A 17064-nucleotide genomic window follows, 5' to 3' on the forward strand; every position below is an offset into this window, starting at 1 on the left:
AGGTACAGAGGATGTACCATAACTAGAAAGGTGTGATCCAATCCAATCACTGTCTCGTGTAATTTGCCTCTCTGGAATCCTCAACGGGCACTCACACTTTCTGTGTGTCACAGAGAGCTTTGTAATCTGGATAATTGAGCTGACCCTAAGTCTTTTTTTAATCACCTTACCAATATGTAGGAGGTATTTAGGTCACCTGCATTCTGCATTCATTCATTACTACAATACTGAACATCTTTCTGGGTACATACACATGTTTGCCTGGTTCTCTTCAAAAGAACTGGTTGTGCTTCACCATTACAGTCCGGTGTAATTTATTTAAGTTTTTTTCCACTCCTACCTTTTTAAAAAACATTTTTTTAAGCATTCATAGTTGGTAAAGAACATTTACAGTATGTGAAGGCCACTTACCAAATGGATCGTAGATATGGAAGGTTTTTTAGGAGTTCAATGTTTCTTCTAAGGCAAATAAACTTGGGAGTCTTTAGAGATTTTTTTAGAGATGCTCTATACACTAAAATGCTCAGGTTAGCTGTGTTTACTTAAGCATTCAGTCTTTTTCAAAATGCCTGTATTTTCCACTAAATTAGGAATATCTTATCTCGAAGTACTTGCCCAGGCTGTTTAGAACATCCCATGTCGCACAAGTGTGCATTCACCTCATATGTGTAACATCCTGATTCTTTTTCACCTGGCTTAGAACACCAGCATTCATTTCCCTGTGGTGGTTTTATAGTCCCCTCTTAGCCACAGACACAAGAGACACATCCTGACTGGAAACCTACCTTCTGGGGTCACCTTCTTCCATGGGTTGGGTGGGTACATGAAGGCAGCGTTCTGGATCTGGTCGTGGATGTCCTCGTCCTCATTGAATGGGAAGGTCCCGCTGAGGCTGACATAGATGATGACTCCCACGGACCACATGTCCAGGGAGCGGTTGTAGCCCTTGTTTCTCAACACCTCCGGGGCCAGGTATGCTGGGGTGCCCACCACCGAGCGCCTGAACGATTTCTCTCCGATGATCCGGGCGAAGCCAAAATCGCACAGCTTCACCTGCGGAAGACAATGAGTGATCAGTGAGCGTTAAGCAGGAGCCTGACACAGAAAGTAGACAGTTCTTTTACTTGACTGGGGCGCAACAAATAACATCCATTATTCCCCCCTCCCCTCCCTCCAAACCCCCCTCTCCACAACAGACACCATAATGAGCAGTTGCCAGAGACTGCACTGAACTCGAATGAAATTATCGCGCAGTTAAAAGTGGTTACAGTGCGCTCTCCCGCTGATCTACCCCCTTCACTTTTAAAACATTTACGCGCACAGAGGAAAGAGCAGCATTTGGAGGGTTCATCGTTGAACCCCTGACGCAATGCTGAAATCTCTGCAGTTCAGTTCCGATGACAGCTATTCTACTTGTGCCTCCACCTTCGTGTATGTTCTGGGAAAAATATTTGTGGTAAATAACGCGAATGCGATTTGGTTAGTATTCCTCCGAGAGGTTTGCCGGTGCCCAAACACAATGAGTCATCGTTCTGCTTGAGCGCTTCCAGAGCGAGCTTTGCATGGTAGACGGCTGAAACAATGGGGAGATAATTTAGTAGTCTTTCATTGCGGAGAGGCATACACATTCACACATACACACTCGCACACACACACAGACACAGACACGCTGCATGCCAAACAGAATAAACTGCAATTACCATCTCCTATTGTGATTCTTTTGCTTTTGTACAAGCAGATTAGTTCATGTTGATTTTACCGTTTCCTCCCTTTATTCCCGCTCTTTTTAATGGCCGCAGTTTGCTGTCAGTGTGTTCACTCACTTGAGGGAAGGAGTCGGCAGACGCCAGCAGGACGTTCTCGGGTTTAAGGTCACAGTGCACAATGTTTTTGAAGTGAAGATGGCGAAGCGCAACAAGGATCTAAGCAAACAGAAGGAAACAGGGGGCTTTGGTGAGGAACATCACACATTACACTCAATGTTACAAGATTAGACGCATATCGGCTATTTAGCCGCAAGCGCGTGTAGTGTTGCACGTGTGTAGTGTTAAAAATGCGGCATGCTGGTGTGTTGCACGCTGAAATGATGGAAAGCAGAAGAAATCGAGTGCATTGAAAGCTTCATGCACCTATCAGTGTTCATCACAGAGCGAGAGGCTGTTCACTTGTGCGTATGCGGTCTGACAAGAGTCACGCCGAGGTCAAGTGCGTCCGGCTAGTGGCTGTGTCTGAGAGGCTTACCTGTGTGACGAGGAACTTGGTGATGCGCTCCGGCAGCCTCCCCTTCTCACTAGACAGTATCATCTCCAGCATGTCACCATGGAGCTTCTCCATGACAACAAACACGCGCTCTGGCGTCTCGAACATGCACTCAAGGTTCACAACCCCAGGGTGATGAAGGTTCTACGAATGACAGACAGGTTCTGCAAATCTCTAAAATTCAACAATTCGTTCGTTCCACATCACTGTTATGTGTAGTCTTCCAGGCTGATACTGAGTCATCACCACATCACAGCCTTAAAAGTGTATTCTGCGTATCAGTTCGTGTTGGTTCACCTGAAGGATGGCAACCTCGTTGCGCAGCTGGCTCTCCTGTTTGGTGGGGAAGCGTAGCTTGTCTATAATCTTGATTGCTACATCTCTACCTGTTTTTCTGTGCTTACCTACAGTGCACAAACCACAAAGAGAGGGTTATTATGTATGAGTGAGGACTGTACAGACATGTAAAGCATTAGACATACGTAATACAACAACACTAAGCGCAACACAAATTGGTGGCATTCAAACAAGCTGTTCTGAAAGGGAAGTCTTTGTAACGAATAATAAACATTAGGGGTGTAACGATACACTCAGCCCACAATTCCAATGAATTCATAGTATTTGGTTTTAAGACAATTTGACCAAAGAAAATGATGGACGTTTAGTTGTGGCATAATCTACTATTGAGGCTATGGTTGTGGTGGATTATGGTGGGTTGCTGATTGGTGTACTGGTGGTCTGGTTGTACTGGTGGTCATACAATCAAACTGCATTAGATATTGTACAGTTTTGTTTTCCCACTGCAACCGCACGATGCCGAGATGCATCGCTACACCTCTTGTAATTACCACAGTACAGTAAATGCACTCTTTCATTACCCCCATAGACAATGCCAAATTGTCCAGATCCAAGGACTTCATCAGGGAATATCTGATACACTGTGCTTATGTCCTATAAGAGAAGAAGGAAAATGTGACTAATAAACGACAACAGAACATTCCTAGGATTCAGAACTGCTCGATAAATGTGTAGGGTTTTGTCTGGTCTGTGGGTTTTGCACAGTTACAGTGGCTGAATTAAGAGCAGTCGCACAGAGAGATATTACTGCATCCCGCTAGGACTCTATAAAAGAAGCTCGGGTAACTATGGCAACCCCATGGCCAGGCAGGTAATCAAAATAATCTCCAATAGAGGCATTGAGTGTTTATATCACACTGAAACTCAAGGCTACAGGTATGGGCAAGCCAACAGATTTCTCAGACAAAGAAATACAGGCTTCTAACAGGAACAAGAACAAGACAAAAAGCTCTGGCTTTTGTGTTTAAAACAGCATATTAGCATATGATATTTCATAATGATAATATATATCATTGTTTAATTATTATACATTTATGAAACATACAGGCCTATGTAGGACCACAACTCTAACTCTGATGCTAAGTCTTTATGATAAAGATTAAAAAAGGAACTGTACTTCAGAGCCTTTTCAGCAGAGAAACCTTAAAGAACCACTTTTTAAGGGCACAGTGCAATTTATTTACTCATACAGTCCAAATATTTTAGTAAATCCATAGATTAAAGATTAATCCTCAAACATTAAAAAGAGCTGACATGTTTTTCATTCCTCTGTTTCCTCCTCTGATTCCTTTGTTTTAATAGCTGCCATGATCAACACGAAATATGGAAACAGGAAAAGATAAGTGTATGTTTACCACATTCTCCTGAATCTGGCAGTTGGACACGGAGATGCTGATGGAGACATCTTCTGTTTGTGAAGAAAACAAACATGATTCTGCTTTTGAAAACCAGATCAACATCCCTAAGGTTCTTATGGATTCTTTCATGCATGGTGTCTGAATGAGGAGTTTCAGTACTCTCTCTTCTGTTCAGCTTTGATCGTGGGTGTAACATGGATAAATCACCTGCTTTCCCTCCAGTGGAGAAAGGGCAGATTCCATGCATAAAAACTGACTCACTTACGCCTGAAAATAAACCACTACAGCAAGGAAAGGCAGGTCGTGCTTCTTATCCAACCTAGAAATACAAATAGCTTTGCAGTCTCTCAGGACCTGTAAGAAATGTCTTCCTTGCACTTGGATGTTATGACAGAGAAATTCAGAAATATGCTCCATTCTATGTTAAAGTAATCGTGGTCCTTTAAAGGGCCCTTACCTTACATTTTTCTTGGAATTTTATTTTTATTTATTTCCTTAAGGTTCGTTTATAAGGTTTGTCTGTTTGTTTCTATGTTTACATAATTGATTGACCTCTTTTTTATCACTTAGAATTAAACAGACTGTTGTACTGCGACTCATTCAAAAAGCATTCCTGGCTGAACCACTCCTTACAACTTCAGTGTGAATAGGTGGAGCTATTTCGCTGTGGTCCGAATAGATGGTCATTTGTTAATGTGCTGGCTTTTGTAAACTCACAGATATTTTTTTTTGTTTTACAGGACAAAGAAACATTGCTTTTCCATGACAAATTACATGGCAGCTTAGTGAATATGTTTAAAATTATTCATATTCTTAAATAAATGCATGTTAACATAATATATTATTAAATTATTCATTCTTTGTTGAGGGAGTTAGAATCAAAACACTGACATGGTATATTTGAATATAGTATAATCATACTATATTCTTATTTAAAATGTTATATGAGAAAATATAGTAACATTTTATACTATATTCTTAATAAAATGTATTATATTATATTTTTATATAAAATTTAAATTTTTAAGATGTCAGGCACAGTCAGACACTACTAAAACTTGATATATATCTTAAATCCTGTTCGCTTACATGTCTTTTTTATTGTGCCAAAGGTTAACAAGCTCATGGAATATGAGTTTACTTATTGCACCTTTAGTTTTGAAGGTGAGCGGAGAGGTCAATGTATTTCTGTAAAAAGTGATTTTCCAATAAAGCAGCTTCTGGATGACACAGCTTCTATAACACTTACTTTAAATAACTCACTTTTATAAGAGACAACTCACTTTTATAAACAATGGTAACAAAGGCTGCTAAACTCACATAAACTAGCATGAGATGGTGTAATTAGTTTACCCTTTAAATGACTCATCCTCCATAACTTGAATGTCTTCAATGTAATGACTGAATAAGGCTTAAGATGTAATACGTTTATGATATTATATTGAAAAAATGGAACAGGCCCACTGGATTGGAGTGTAAACGTCATACTGTGGTGGCTGTGCCGGCCGCTGTGTGCCATGCCCTTTGAAATGACTGGCATGAGGGCATGCTGGATGGCCATCTCCCACATGCGGGCCACATCCTGTCCTGCTCCGCTGACCAGCATGCTGCTGCCATGGCCCGAGGAGCAGTCGTCCAATCGAGAAAGGTTTTCTCCTACGTAGTACACCAATGACGTGGTAGCAATCTCAAAGCAGTGAGGGTTGGCACCTTCAGGAAGCAGATTGAAGGTCTTAGCTGGCTCCAAAGACAAAACTTCAGATAAGGGAATTTCCTGTAGGACAAAAAATGGGGGGTGGGGGAGATGTATGTGTATATATGCATATATAATGTATTTTTTGCATATTTTTTGTAATGGATAATATGCATTTATTATCACAATTGTTGTGTATAATTTCATTTTTAGCTCAGCTTCAGTTTTTGTGATTTCCAAGCTTTCAGTTGATTAAACATAACGAATTACTTGCTTAAGCAAATAATTTGTATGTGTGAAATAATAAAAAATCTCTAATTTACATACTACCTGAGTGTTTGCTTGGGCTTACCTTATAGTATTTGCTCCCAGTGTCATTCTGGAACAAAGTAATGCACTTGCTGTCCAATCGCCAATAATGCCTCTTGCGCTGGTGCCAAATAAGAAAACAGTACAGTCATTTGGTTATTATTAGGGATGCAGCGATGCCACTTTTTTTGCGGCACCAATATCGATACCAAATTTTCCAGTACTGAGTCCCGATACCGAAACTAACCCTGACTTAAATACCCGATGGATGGCTATAAATCCTAACATTTATAGTGTTTCACTTTTTTGTATCTTTTCCCAAATAAGATATAAAAAGCTTGAAAGAACAGCATTTTAATCAGTGTTTAAATTTAAGTTCAGAAAAAGTGCTTATGCATCCTTAAACAAGCTGCTTAAAATAAACTCAAACCACATGGAATCAGAAAGTGCTGTAAAAGTTCATTAAATGTCTGTTTAATGGTAATAACTATTTACGACTGGCTTTTACTGTTTGTTTAAATGTTTGAACCGGTTCCCAAGTTTTTAATCTTGTAACTAGTGCAAGCAGCTATTTTTATATTATACTAACCAAAGGGGGCATAGCTCTCACCAGTGTGTCCTTGCTATTGAAGTGCACAAGCCAGCCCTCCTTCATGACATTACTGCTTTTCCTCTTGGTGTGCTTGACTGACTGGACCACTCGCATAAGCGGGATGTTGTTGCTGGTACACGGGCTTTCAAACAGATTGATAAGTCACTTATAAAACAAGATAAGGCACAAGAAACTTCCACACATTTTTTGGCAGTTTTTGGACACTTACTTACTTACTTTTAATATCACCTATATAGTGATTTGATGATGCATATTTCTTACATTTTTGACTCAAAGTCATCAGTATTTGTAATTCAAATTCCTCCGTAGATTACTTGATTATGACCATGATCAATAGGTACATTAAGGATGATGCACTGGCGGTAAGTTAATAGCATAATCTACCTAATAATTCTGTTGGACTCATCAGGATCTGGATCATGGAAGTCCAGTAGTTCACCATGGCCTACGTCCAGCAGTGCTGTAGGATCAGACACTAGTGACTCCTCCATCTCATCTATAAGGGGACTGTTCCTCTCTCCATCATGATCATCACAGCCTTCCTCCATCACCACGTCTGACTCAGCACCAGGACTCAACAGGTCTAGAACAGAATACAACAGAACAGACAAGAAGAGAACAGAAGAAGAGAAAAGAGAACAGAAGAGAGGAGAACAGACAAGAACAGAAGGAAAGGAGAGTAGAGAACAGTGGAGAAGAGAAGAGAAGAGGAGAGGAGAGAAGAGAAGAGAACAAAAGAGAAGAGGAGAGAAGAGGAGAGAAGAGAAGAGGAGAGAAGTGAAGAGGAGAGGAAAGGAAAGAAGAGAAGAGAACAGGGGAGAAGAGAAGAGGAGAGAAGAGAAGAGGAGAGGAAAAAAGAGAACAGAAAAGAAGAGAAAAGGAGAGAAGAGAACAGGAGAGAAAAGTAGAGGAGAGAAAGGAAAAGGAGATGAGAGAACAGAAGAGAAGTGGAGAGAAGACAACAGAAGAGAAGATGAGAGAAGAGAACAGAAGAGAAGATGAGAGAAGAGAAGAGGAGAGAAGAGAACAGGAAAGAAGAGGAGAGAAGAGGAAAGAAGTGGAGAGAAGAGAAGAGGAGAGAAGTGGAGAGAAGAGAAGAGGAGAGAAGAGGAGAGAAGAGAACAGGAAAGAAGTGGAGAGAAGAGAACAGGAGAGAAGATGAGAGGAGAAAACAGGAAAGAAGAGAATAGGAGAAAAGAGGAGAGAAGAGAACAGAAGAGGAGAGAAGAGAAGATAACAGGAAAGAAGAGGAGAGAAGAGGAGAGAAGTGGAGAGAAGAGGAGAGAAGTGGAGAGAAGAGAACAGGAGAGAAGATGAGAGGAGAAAACAGGAAAGAAGAGAATAGGAGAAAAGAGGAGAGAAGAGAACAGAAGAGAAGAGGAGAGAAGAGAACAGGAGAGAAGATGAGAGGAGAAAACAGGAAAGAAGAGAATAGGAGAAAAGAGAAGAGAAGAGAACAGAAGAGAAGAGGAGAGAAGAGGAGAGAATAGAAGAAAAGATGAGAGAGGAGAACAGAAGAGGAGAGAAGAGAAGAGAAGAGGAGAGAAGAGAACAGGAGAGAAAAGTAGAGGAGAGAAAGGAAAAGGAGATGAGAGAACAGAAGAGAAGTGGAGAGAAGAGAACAGAAGAGAAGATGAGAGAAGAGAACAGAAGAGAAGAGAACAGGAAAGAAGATGAGAGAACAGGAAAGAAGTGGAGAGAAGAGAAGAGGAGAGAAGAGGAGAGAAGTGGAGAGAAGAGAAGAGGAGAGAAGAGGAGAGAAGAAAAGAGGAGAGAAGAGAACAGGAAAGAAGAGGAAAGAAGAGGAGAGGAGAGAAGAAAAGAGGAGAGAAGAGGAGAGGAGAGGAGAGGAGAGAAGAGGAGAGGAGAGGAGAGGAGAGAAGAAAAGAGGAGAGAAAAGAACAGGAAAGAAGAGGAGAGAAGAGGAGAGGAGAGAAGAAAAGAGGAGAGAAGAGGAGAGGAGAGAAGAGGAGAGAAAAGAACAGGAAAGAAGAGGAGAGGAGAGGAGAGGAGAGAAGAGAAGAGAAGAGGAGAGAAGAGGAGAGAAGAGGAGAGGAGAGGAGAGAAGAGGAGAGAAGAGAATAAAGAAAACAGGAGAGAAGCAAAATAAACAGTTTGATTTAAACTGAATGAAAAGTGTCATTAATTGTAGCCCTCTTGAACTCTCTCTGCTCTATTGCTCACTGTATGTATTTAATAATCCAGCTCTAAATATAAATGCTCCAGACCACAGTTTTGCACCTAAATTAATTTAGCTGTTGATTTCAGTGTGGCTGAACATTTGAGCTGAGCTGAGTGTGTACAGACCAAGGCGGTATTTTAAATGCTCCGAGGGATAAATATTGTTGTTTTTGGTGAGAAAATGCAGCATCGTTGATGGTGACATTAAGAAGCACACAGCGATGCTAAAGTTAGACTTGCCTCCGTTTCTCGACACCTCTCCAAGGCAGTTGTTTGGCACTTTGGGTGCACATCGTTTGTGGCAGTTGAATTTGCAATCTGAAACGGTGTGAGGAGAAAAAGGGAGATGAGAAAATTGTGGCAAAGTGGGGAGGAGAGAGAGAGAGAGAGAGAGATAGAGACCTGGCACACTGACATGAGCGAGTGTTATGCTATTGGCTGACAGGCTGAGACCTCGCACATTGCAGAAGCACATTAAAGCTGTTTCTGCCAGCCAGCTGACAGCACTCTAATGCCTGAGACTCTGCATACCTTATATCACAGCAGCACAGCTACACTGCTGCCCTTTCTGTATCCACATACACAGAAACATTAACACTGCACATCATTAACCCCTTCAACTGCAAGGACCAAGGGTGGCTTTAGACTTCCAATTCCCACTTTCGTGACTACACATAGTAGGGGTGTGAAGCATTATTATTAACGCTGAAAAAATTAATGTTTGAAACTCCGTCATCAATATGTCTCTTAATCTGTTCTACAGGTCTTTCATTTGGTGGAGTGATAAAATAGCTACATTTTGGGAGGCGGAGCATTCCTTAAGTCCCTCCTCCCTATTCTAGTGTCCTTTAAATTCTATCTCTACGTTGTTCACGTGTCTGCACAATCCCCCCCATCACCCCGTCTCTTTCCTGTTTACTGCTGGCTCCACATATCAGAGGGGGAACTAGCTCCTACCATAAGACAAAAGCCACCCAAACTCCAGCCCAAAACTCCTCACCCCCACTCTCTTACAGACTTCTCCCAAATCATCATATGCTGATGGCATGGTCCAAACTACCAAACTTTCTTTGGTAACGCTTGGATGTCTATAACAAAAGTTTCATAGATGCTCACCTGACATTCAACTAACCTTCAGCTGAACTCACAGTTGAATGTAAATGATTGTCTATTGAATGTTACCCTGAACCTAACCTTTTAGGGTTAGATTTAAGGTTTAGGTTAAGGTTAGGGTTACGATTTTGGGTTGATTCAAGGGTAAGATTAATGTCAGGGTTAGAATTTGGGGTTGATTCAAGGGTAAGATTAATGTTAGATGTAGGGTCCAACAAACAATCATCCACATTTAACTCATTAACATATTAAATGCAGATGAATGTAAGCTGAATGTCAGGTGAGCATCTACAATGGACCATTCAAGTAAAGTGATACCCTTGCTTTTAATGGAAGCCACTGTCAATGATCAAAACTAGGCATCCAGATGCATCCTACCAGTCGTTTGTTCCACCTCTGTTTGCCACTCTTGTTTTTCCGTGCTCTACAGGATGCAAGATGTTGCTTTTATGAACTGCAGTTTCTCCAAATGTATCATAGCACAAAAACTCACCTGGCTTTTCTAGACATTCTATAGCATACTTCACATTAATGTTGAGTTTTGTGAGTTTGCAAGTAGGTTTTTGTTCTATGACTCTTTCATAAAGATTGTGCACAGTGGAATGGGGCACCGCCACTCTGGCGAAACCTTTTTGCAGGTACTTGGCAGTTATATTAGTGTTTTTAATTGTCTGTATTTATAGCATATGATCAGTTCTCTCTGAGAGTTGTAGCACTCTCCCAGGTCTGCCCAGTTCTTAATAACACTCCCTACTGTAGAAACTGCAAGCTGTAAACACTTGCCTATCGCTGTATAGCACTCCCCTACCTTGTGGACATTGAATACTTATAAAGATCAGTACAGCTTTTAACACACCTCAGTACTGAATTTCCTTTACAACACTTTGGGTGTCCAGGCCACACAAAAGCTTTAAGCAAAATAATAAGCCTGTATTTTAAATGAGTAGCTCCTGTGCTAACATGGCTTATGGGTTTGAAAAAGGGACACACTGTAAAAATGGAACACTACTAGTGATACATCAGCTACGAGGGACTTGCTGTGCAATGTGGGCAATGTGCATACAAGCAGCATCAGAAACGACTGACTCGCTGTCTTTGTACAGCATTGTACAAGGTAAAACACGCTGCCAACGGGTGTGTTACGCTTGTGGTGAGTAATAGCAAGACCTTTCAAGTGCACATAAAGTAAGCAAACAGCCATGTGGACCCAGGTTTAAAAAGGGAAGTGTGAACTCATACCTTTGCACTGCAGGCCCTGGCGGAACAGGCCCTTGAGGAGCTTCTTGCAGTGTTGGCAGACAGTGGGGCGTGTGTAGGAGTGGATGACGAACGTGTGCGGCACCTTGACTTTGGACAGCAGGATCTTGTCGAGCTCGATGGGACGCCCAATGTAGGACTGTGAGTTAGAACGCCCTCTTCCGGGGAATACGTCCGCCTGGCTCTTCTGCGGGGAAGAAGCGAATGAAAGACTGCAGAAGCAAGATCAGCCAATGCTGCTCCTTGAGTAAACCATGTTCTGTTTCCATGGCAGAGAAATCAGCAAGTGCATTGCTGCAATTTACTGTAGTCTGTAGCCTTTGGCCACGCATGCATTTGTTTGAATGGTTTCTTGAAATTGTCAGTGTTGAACAAACACCTATGGCATACACTAGGCCGGTTTACCACACATGTACATGCTGTACTTTCCAAGCTACGTAAAACACCGCTTTCTCAAATGGTTCATTTGGATTTCAGACAGGTGTAAAACATCTCCAGTCACGTGAACGTGACTACATTCTTGAAGAAGCAAACAAGAATGTTTGTCTATGAAAAATCAGATTGTGGCAGATTTGCATCAAACTCAGAACAACGAGTTTCGCATCAAGCTGTTTTTTAATGTGCCGCTGATTGGCAGATGTGCAGATGTCTTACCACCTGTTGAGAATAGACCTGACATCACGCAGGTGTGCCAAATCAACTGCTCACTGCACTCTAAAGAAAGCAGGCAATCGATAGTCTCCTTGTCTTCGTGTTGTACACATGGCCAGTGGCCTTAAGTAGCTTAATGGAGAAAAGGAGATGAACTTACAAGACCTTTATTACTCCAAGTTTGGGAAACCCACTAAGCTTATCGCTTCCCATCTTGCCACAAACATCTATGAAATTCACATGTTGACAAACACACCTATCTACAGCAGGTTTGTACACTTCTTCAGGTCCACCAAAGGCTAAGGTAATAATACTGAACACTTTGGGATGAAAGATCATGTAATGCAGAAAGCAGCCATGTCCATTATATAAATACACGCAGAGTGTTATGGAGGGGGTGTTTCATGTTCTTGTATCCGTTTTGCTTTGCCTGAGCTTTTGGCTTCTGCCAATCACTCTGCTGGCCTGTCTGACAACTCCAGTTTATTCTTGTCCAAGGTGTGCATGTTGCCATTTACACAGAAAGATGGAAAACTCTACATTACTCATGCCTATAAAACTGTTTTTTCTTTGAAAATTCACGTAGAATTCAAACTTTAGGATATAAACAAAGTCAGTCAGAGTGGTCTGCTGTAAAATGCACTGCTCTAACGAAACATACTAAGTTTGGAGCTGTTTAAAGAGGTGACAGGATCCAAAGTTAGGAAAATTTAGTCTGATGCCGGAGACATTGTTTTACACCAAATTGGAGATTTTGGCACATTTAAAATGTGTTTTTAATGTGCGCTCATGGTAGGACTACTCTTGCAGGGCATTTTAAGGCAAATTAGCACCCACAAATAGCACCCTTGGTTCCTATCAACACCGTCAAAATATTTGAGTCAGTACGTTTATCTATAATACAAACTCCAAATTATTTTATAATGTATGATAACCTCCCGGGGGGCATAAAAATGCTGCTACATTTACTCACATTTCTGAAAAAGTAGCCTGTCTGCTCTGTCCTAATTTTGCTCCCAATATTGTACATTGTTCATTCAGGCCTCAGCTATACAACAAGAATGATGCTACAAATGAATCTCTTTTCTGGTTCACTAAAAAGCCATGTCTATAATTCTGAACTTGTAGATTACTTGACCTAATGGTTCAATACCAACTGATGAGCTTTTCTAAGAATTTAAGTCAAGTGAAGTTTAATTAATTTGTCTCTTTGAGCATATTAATAAGAAGACCTGTACACCTACAGGCAATTGTCTAATCCGCCAATCGTGTGGTGCCAGTGCAATGCATATAACCATGCAGATACTGGCTAGTATCTTCTAGTAATGTTTATATTAACCATCAAATTGGTAATCTTCTGGTCTTCTCGAGCACAGCAGTATCTAGACTTTACTCAGAATAGTGTAATAAAAAACAACATCCAGTGAGTGGCGGTTCTGCAGACAGAAACCCCTTGTTGATATGAGAGGTCAATGGCGAATGGCCAGACTGGTCTGAGCTGACAGAAAGACTACAGTAAATATTGTCATACTGAAAACCACTTAATCAGAAATGCATGAGAAGGATGCTCTACAACAGCAGAAGACTATGTTGGCTTCTCCTTCTGTGAGCCAAGAACAGAAAGCTGAGGCTGCAGTCTGCACAGTCTCACCAAAAACTGGACAATTAAAGTCTGATGAATTTTGATGAATGTGGTGATAAAAGCATGAACCCCTGAATCCAACCTGATCTCAAACTGATTTCATGAACATGACAATGTGTTCAGTGTTCTTTAGTGACTATCCCAGTCACCGCATCTGAATCCAGTAGAACACCTCTGGGATGTGGTCGAACCAGAGAGTTATAGCATTAAAGTGCACCAGGTTTAAGCCAGCAGTGAACAATCCAAAAGTGTGAGTGGCGCGTAAAAACATTGAGGTATAAAGCATCCTCACCTGGTCACAACTTTTACATTATTTGGAAATTTTAAAAAGGTCCTTCACACTTTTGTAGAGAATTCTGGCAGCAGTCTGTATTCTAAACGTTCAATCTCCAGCCCAGTCATGTGTGTAAATACGAGAGGAGATAACATGGGAATGACGGTTCTGATGCCTTTCAACTAGCAAAACAGCTGATGTAACAGATTTGTGGGACGGCAAAGTCTTGATTTGTAATTTAGGGTAACAATGACGCAACTTCAACAGCGTCTGTTTGTGACCCACTAATGTATAGCATTTTTTTTATTTTCACATTTCTGAGACATGATGGCATTTAGTAAAATGCACTACAAAAAGCAACAAACCTGTGGTTGAAAAGGCCCTGGCCAGATGTAGATGTGACAGTGATAGATTTAGCATAAAGCAAATTTCTACTCAAATCAGCAAAAATGCAGGCGTGCCTCATTTGCTCTAATCTGTCTTGCGTGAGGTAAACTGGGTGCAGTCGGCAGATGTTGGTTTTTGCAGTCAACAGGCGATTAACAGTTTCCTTTAAACAAACTCAAGTGTGTATCACAGCATTTCTGGTGTCAGTATAAAATGTCTCAACCTTTGGGAAAAAGGGATTTGAGGCTTGCAGCATGGTGGCTGCAACAAAAAACAGCAGAACACCTTTGACAAGTTCAACGATTTTCGGCAGGCTTTTCACCAACATGCCACAATATGTACAGCCTCGAACTCGAGAGACCTTATATTAGGTACCTGGTTTGATGGTAGCATGTGCCCGATATCACTGTCACATTAGAAGCACAGATGATGTACCTAAGGCCTGTTTAAACCTTGTTACTTTAGTGTAACACAGAGCGGGGTACTAGTAAACACAGGGTGACATGAACCTTTCGAGTATAACATGCTTTTGTTCATCCTCTTATATTGCGACAGCAGCGTCATTTGTGAATTTCGTGAGCAGTCAAGATTCGTTTTATTTCATTATTTTATCTTTGTGAATGTAATTAATAGAATTTACAACATTATTCTAAAATGACTCACAGAGAGAGCTGACCAGGCTAAAGTACGGCTAGCCAAGCTAAAGCACACCTAGCCAGGTTTCAGAACAGCTAGCCAAGCTAAAGTACAGCTAGCAAGGCTAAAGTACACACAGTGGGATTAGTTGTAAAGCAGTTCAAATCCGCATGAGTTAAAAAAAGCTTGTTTTTAATGATGCAACAAAATAATAAATTAGCTTTGTCACACAACCACATCATATTTATGTATTAGTGACTGTTGCAACTAACAGCTAACTTAAAAAAAAATCTATAATATAATATAAATATATATATATATATATTATAATATATATATATTTTTATGATACACAATATTTATCGCTATCATTATACAAAATTCACCAGTAGCTGCATATTTTAAAAACTACTATCTAGTATATTAATTGTTATTGTTTTATACTCCATCCAAATAAACAGACCTAATTACACTTTGTAATGAAACACGCAATTTAAGTAATGACAATATTGACACATACTCATAAAAATATATTGTGTATCATGATTACAAGATGTAGCACAGTGTTATTTTTTTATGTGATAAAATACCGTCATATTGCCCAAACCTAGTTTGCAGTTATTCTGCTTTCAGCTGAAGTGGTTATAGACATTAAGCATACATTGTTTTTTGTATGAGGGACGTGGGTTGCTTAATTAATAACAACATTATTAATAGGTTAGGTTATGCTCTGTTCTCCCCTATTTTGTTATAAAATGATTACGTAATGAGCACTACAAAAGGACTACTTACCTCCATGCTTGGACTGACAGGAGACTGAGCAAAATAGACACATGGAACAAAAGAAAGAGCACCATTAGTTTATACGCACTGGTTCACTTGGACATTTTCAATGACCTATTCAAAGAGAAAGGTGACCAAATTCCAAACTGCTGACCACTTGCAGGATGGGATGTTCACTCAGCATAAGAATGGTTCCTTTCACTAGTAAATGAGCTTAAGCAAAATAAATAGTAATCAGCATCATGTAATGAAGTAATTCTTTTTTTGAGGTACCTATTTTTTGTTCCCATCTGTAAATTTGTGTTTATGATGTCTAGTTCAAAAACTCCAACACTCACCAGTAAGGCCTCATCAGAGGTGCTTGGCGAAGGTTCAGCAGACACAGAGCGAGTGTTGGTCAGGCCAGTGAGGGACACATTGGACAACCGCCGTTTCCGAACACCACTGCAGTTGTTTGGGATCTTAAAGGCACACCGCTTGTGGTAGTTCAACCCACATCCTTAATTCATGAAACAATAAGAAAAGAACAGAACAAGTCCAGTTATACAAGGCAGTACCTAGTGTGCATGCAGGCACTGAAAAGCCAAAAATGGTAATTACTGTTAATGATTAATGACAGCATGTAGGGTACAGTTGGTGTTATGCAACTTCGACCATTTTTCTAGGTAGAGTACACAAGGTTACTTACCTTCACACTTGAGTCCCTGCCTAACCAGACCCCACAGCATCTCTCCACAGTGGTCACAGAAGGCAGGGGCACGGTAGGAGTGGACAAATAAGGAGTGAGGTCTGATCTGAAAGTCCTCCACTGTAGCAGAAGCTAGTTTTAATGCAAACAGAAAGTAGATATTAAAACCAAGCCACTTGTAGACATCAATTATGCCACTGCATTTCTTACATGAAGACAGCGAGGGTTGGGTAGCCTTCTAACATCTTTATTGGACCATTTATATCTAAAACTTAATTATATCATGGTTATAAGACATAGCATTAAACTTTTTTATTTACTAAAAGTAATTTGGTAAGAGGGACCGGTTCATAAGATCCTAATGACATCTCTGCTTTAAGATGGTTAAAGTTCTACAGAGAAAAAAAAGATTGTAAACAATTTTATCATAATTGTGTATTATGATAATATCTGGCCTTAAAAATGTATGAAAAAAAATATCTCCAAAAAAAAAAAAAAAAAAAAAAAAAAAAAATCTCACTCAATTTTTGCTCACCCTGCTGCCTATCACATCATTTGGACTTTCACCTTCACGAGGGAATTCGGCTCTCAAAATCCCTGCCGTTATGAATAAACACGCCATGAGATTTTGAGAGAAAAAAAGGCAAACAAGTGGTGCAGAGGGAGATATATTTTTATTCGATCGTGCCTCTCCACGCGGGGCCCCCTCCGGGGAAGTGCATCTTTGGAGGGGCAGATGGACGGGAGTCCTGGCCAAAGCCGAGCTGTCAGAGGCCAGACTGGCGCTGCTGCTGCCGCTGCCTGCACTGGACCCCGGGCGGCCGGCTTTCCATGGCCCGGACTCCCTTTCCCAACAGGAGCAG

The 17064-nt window shown here is 40.8% G+C and overlaps 2 protein-coding genes across 3 annotated transcripts in view; one reads left to right on the forward strand and one right to left on the reverse strand.

Annotated features, from left to right (window-relative positions):
- The window catches only part of scfd1 (sec1 family domain containing 1), a 292319-nt gene that overhangs the window by 108429 nt on the left and 166826 nt on the right, over nt 1-17064 (forward strand). The window lies entirely within an intron of this gene.
- Nucleotides 1-17064, reverse strand: part of prkd1 (protein kinase D1) — a 54249-nt gene that overhangs the window by 4520 nt on the left and 32665 nt on the right. Inside the window, exons 3-17 of one of the 2 annotated variants that reach the window (XM_072689811.1) lie at nt 16202-16333; nt 15852-16012; nt 15523-15546; nt 11123-11327; nt 9011-9088; nt 6974-7172; nt 6587-6710; nt 6020-6097; nt 5463-5748; nt 3972-4021; nt 3138-3210; nt 2557-2663; nt 2242-2403; nt 1824-1922; nt 786-1053 (exon numbers count right to left, since the gene is read on the reverse strand). In XM_072689811.1, coding sequence (XP_072545912.1) covers nt 786-1053; nt 1824-1922; nt 2242-2403; nt 2557-2663; nt 3138-3210; nt 3972-4021; nt 5463-5748; nt 6020-6097; nt 6587-6710; nt 6974-7172; nt 9011-9088; nt 11123-11327; nt 15523-15546; nt 15852-16012; nt 16202-16333 — 2046 coding nt within the window. Of the gene's footprint in view, nt 1-785; nt 1054-1823; nt 1923-2241; nt 2404-2556; nt 2664-3137; nt 3211-3971; nt 4025-5462; nt 5749-6019; nt 6098-6586; nt 6711-6973; nt 7173-9010; nt 9089-11122; nt 11328-15522; nt 15547-15851; nt 16013-16201; nt 16334-17064 lie in introns of both variants that reach the window. The other variant, XM_072689810.1, reaches the window with a different exon arrangement.

This window comes from Salminus brasiliensis, chromosome 10 (assembly GCF_030463535.1).
Source record: "Salminus brasiliensis chromosome 10, fSalBra1.hap2, whole genome shotgun sequence".
Lineage (NCBI taxonomy): Eukaryota > Metazoa > Chordata > Actinopteri > Characiformes > Bryconidae > Salminus > Salminus brasiliensis.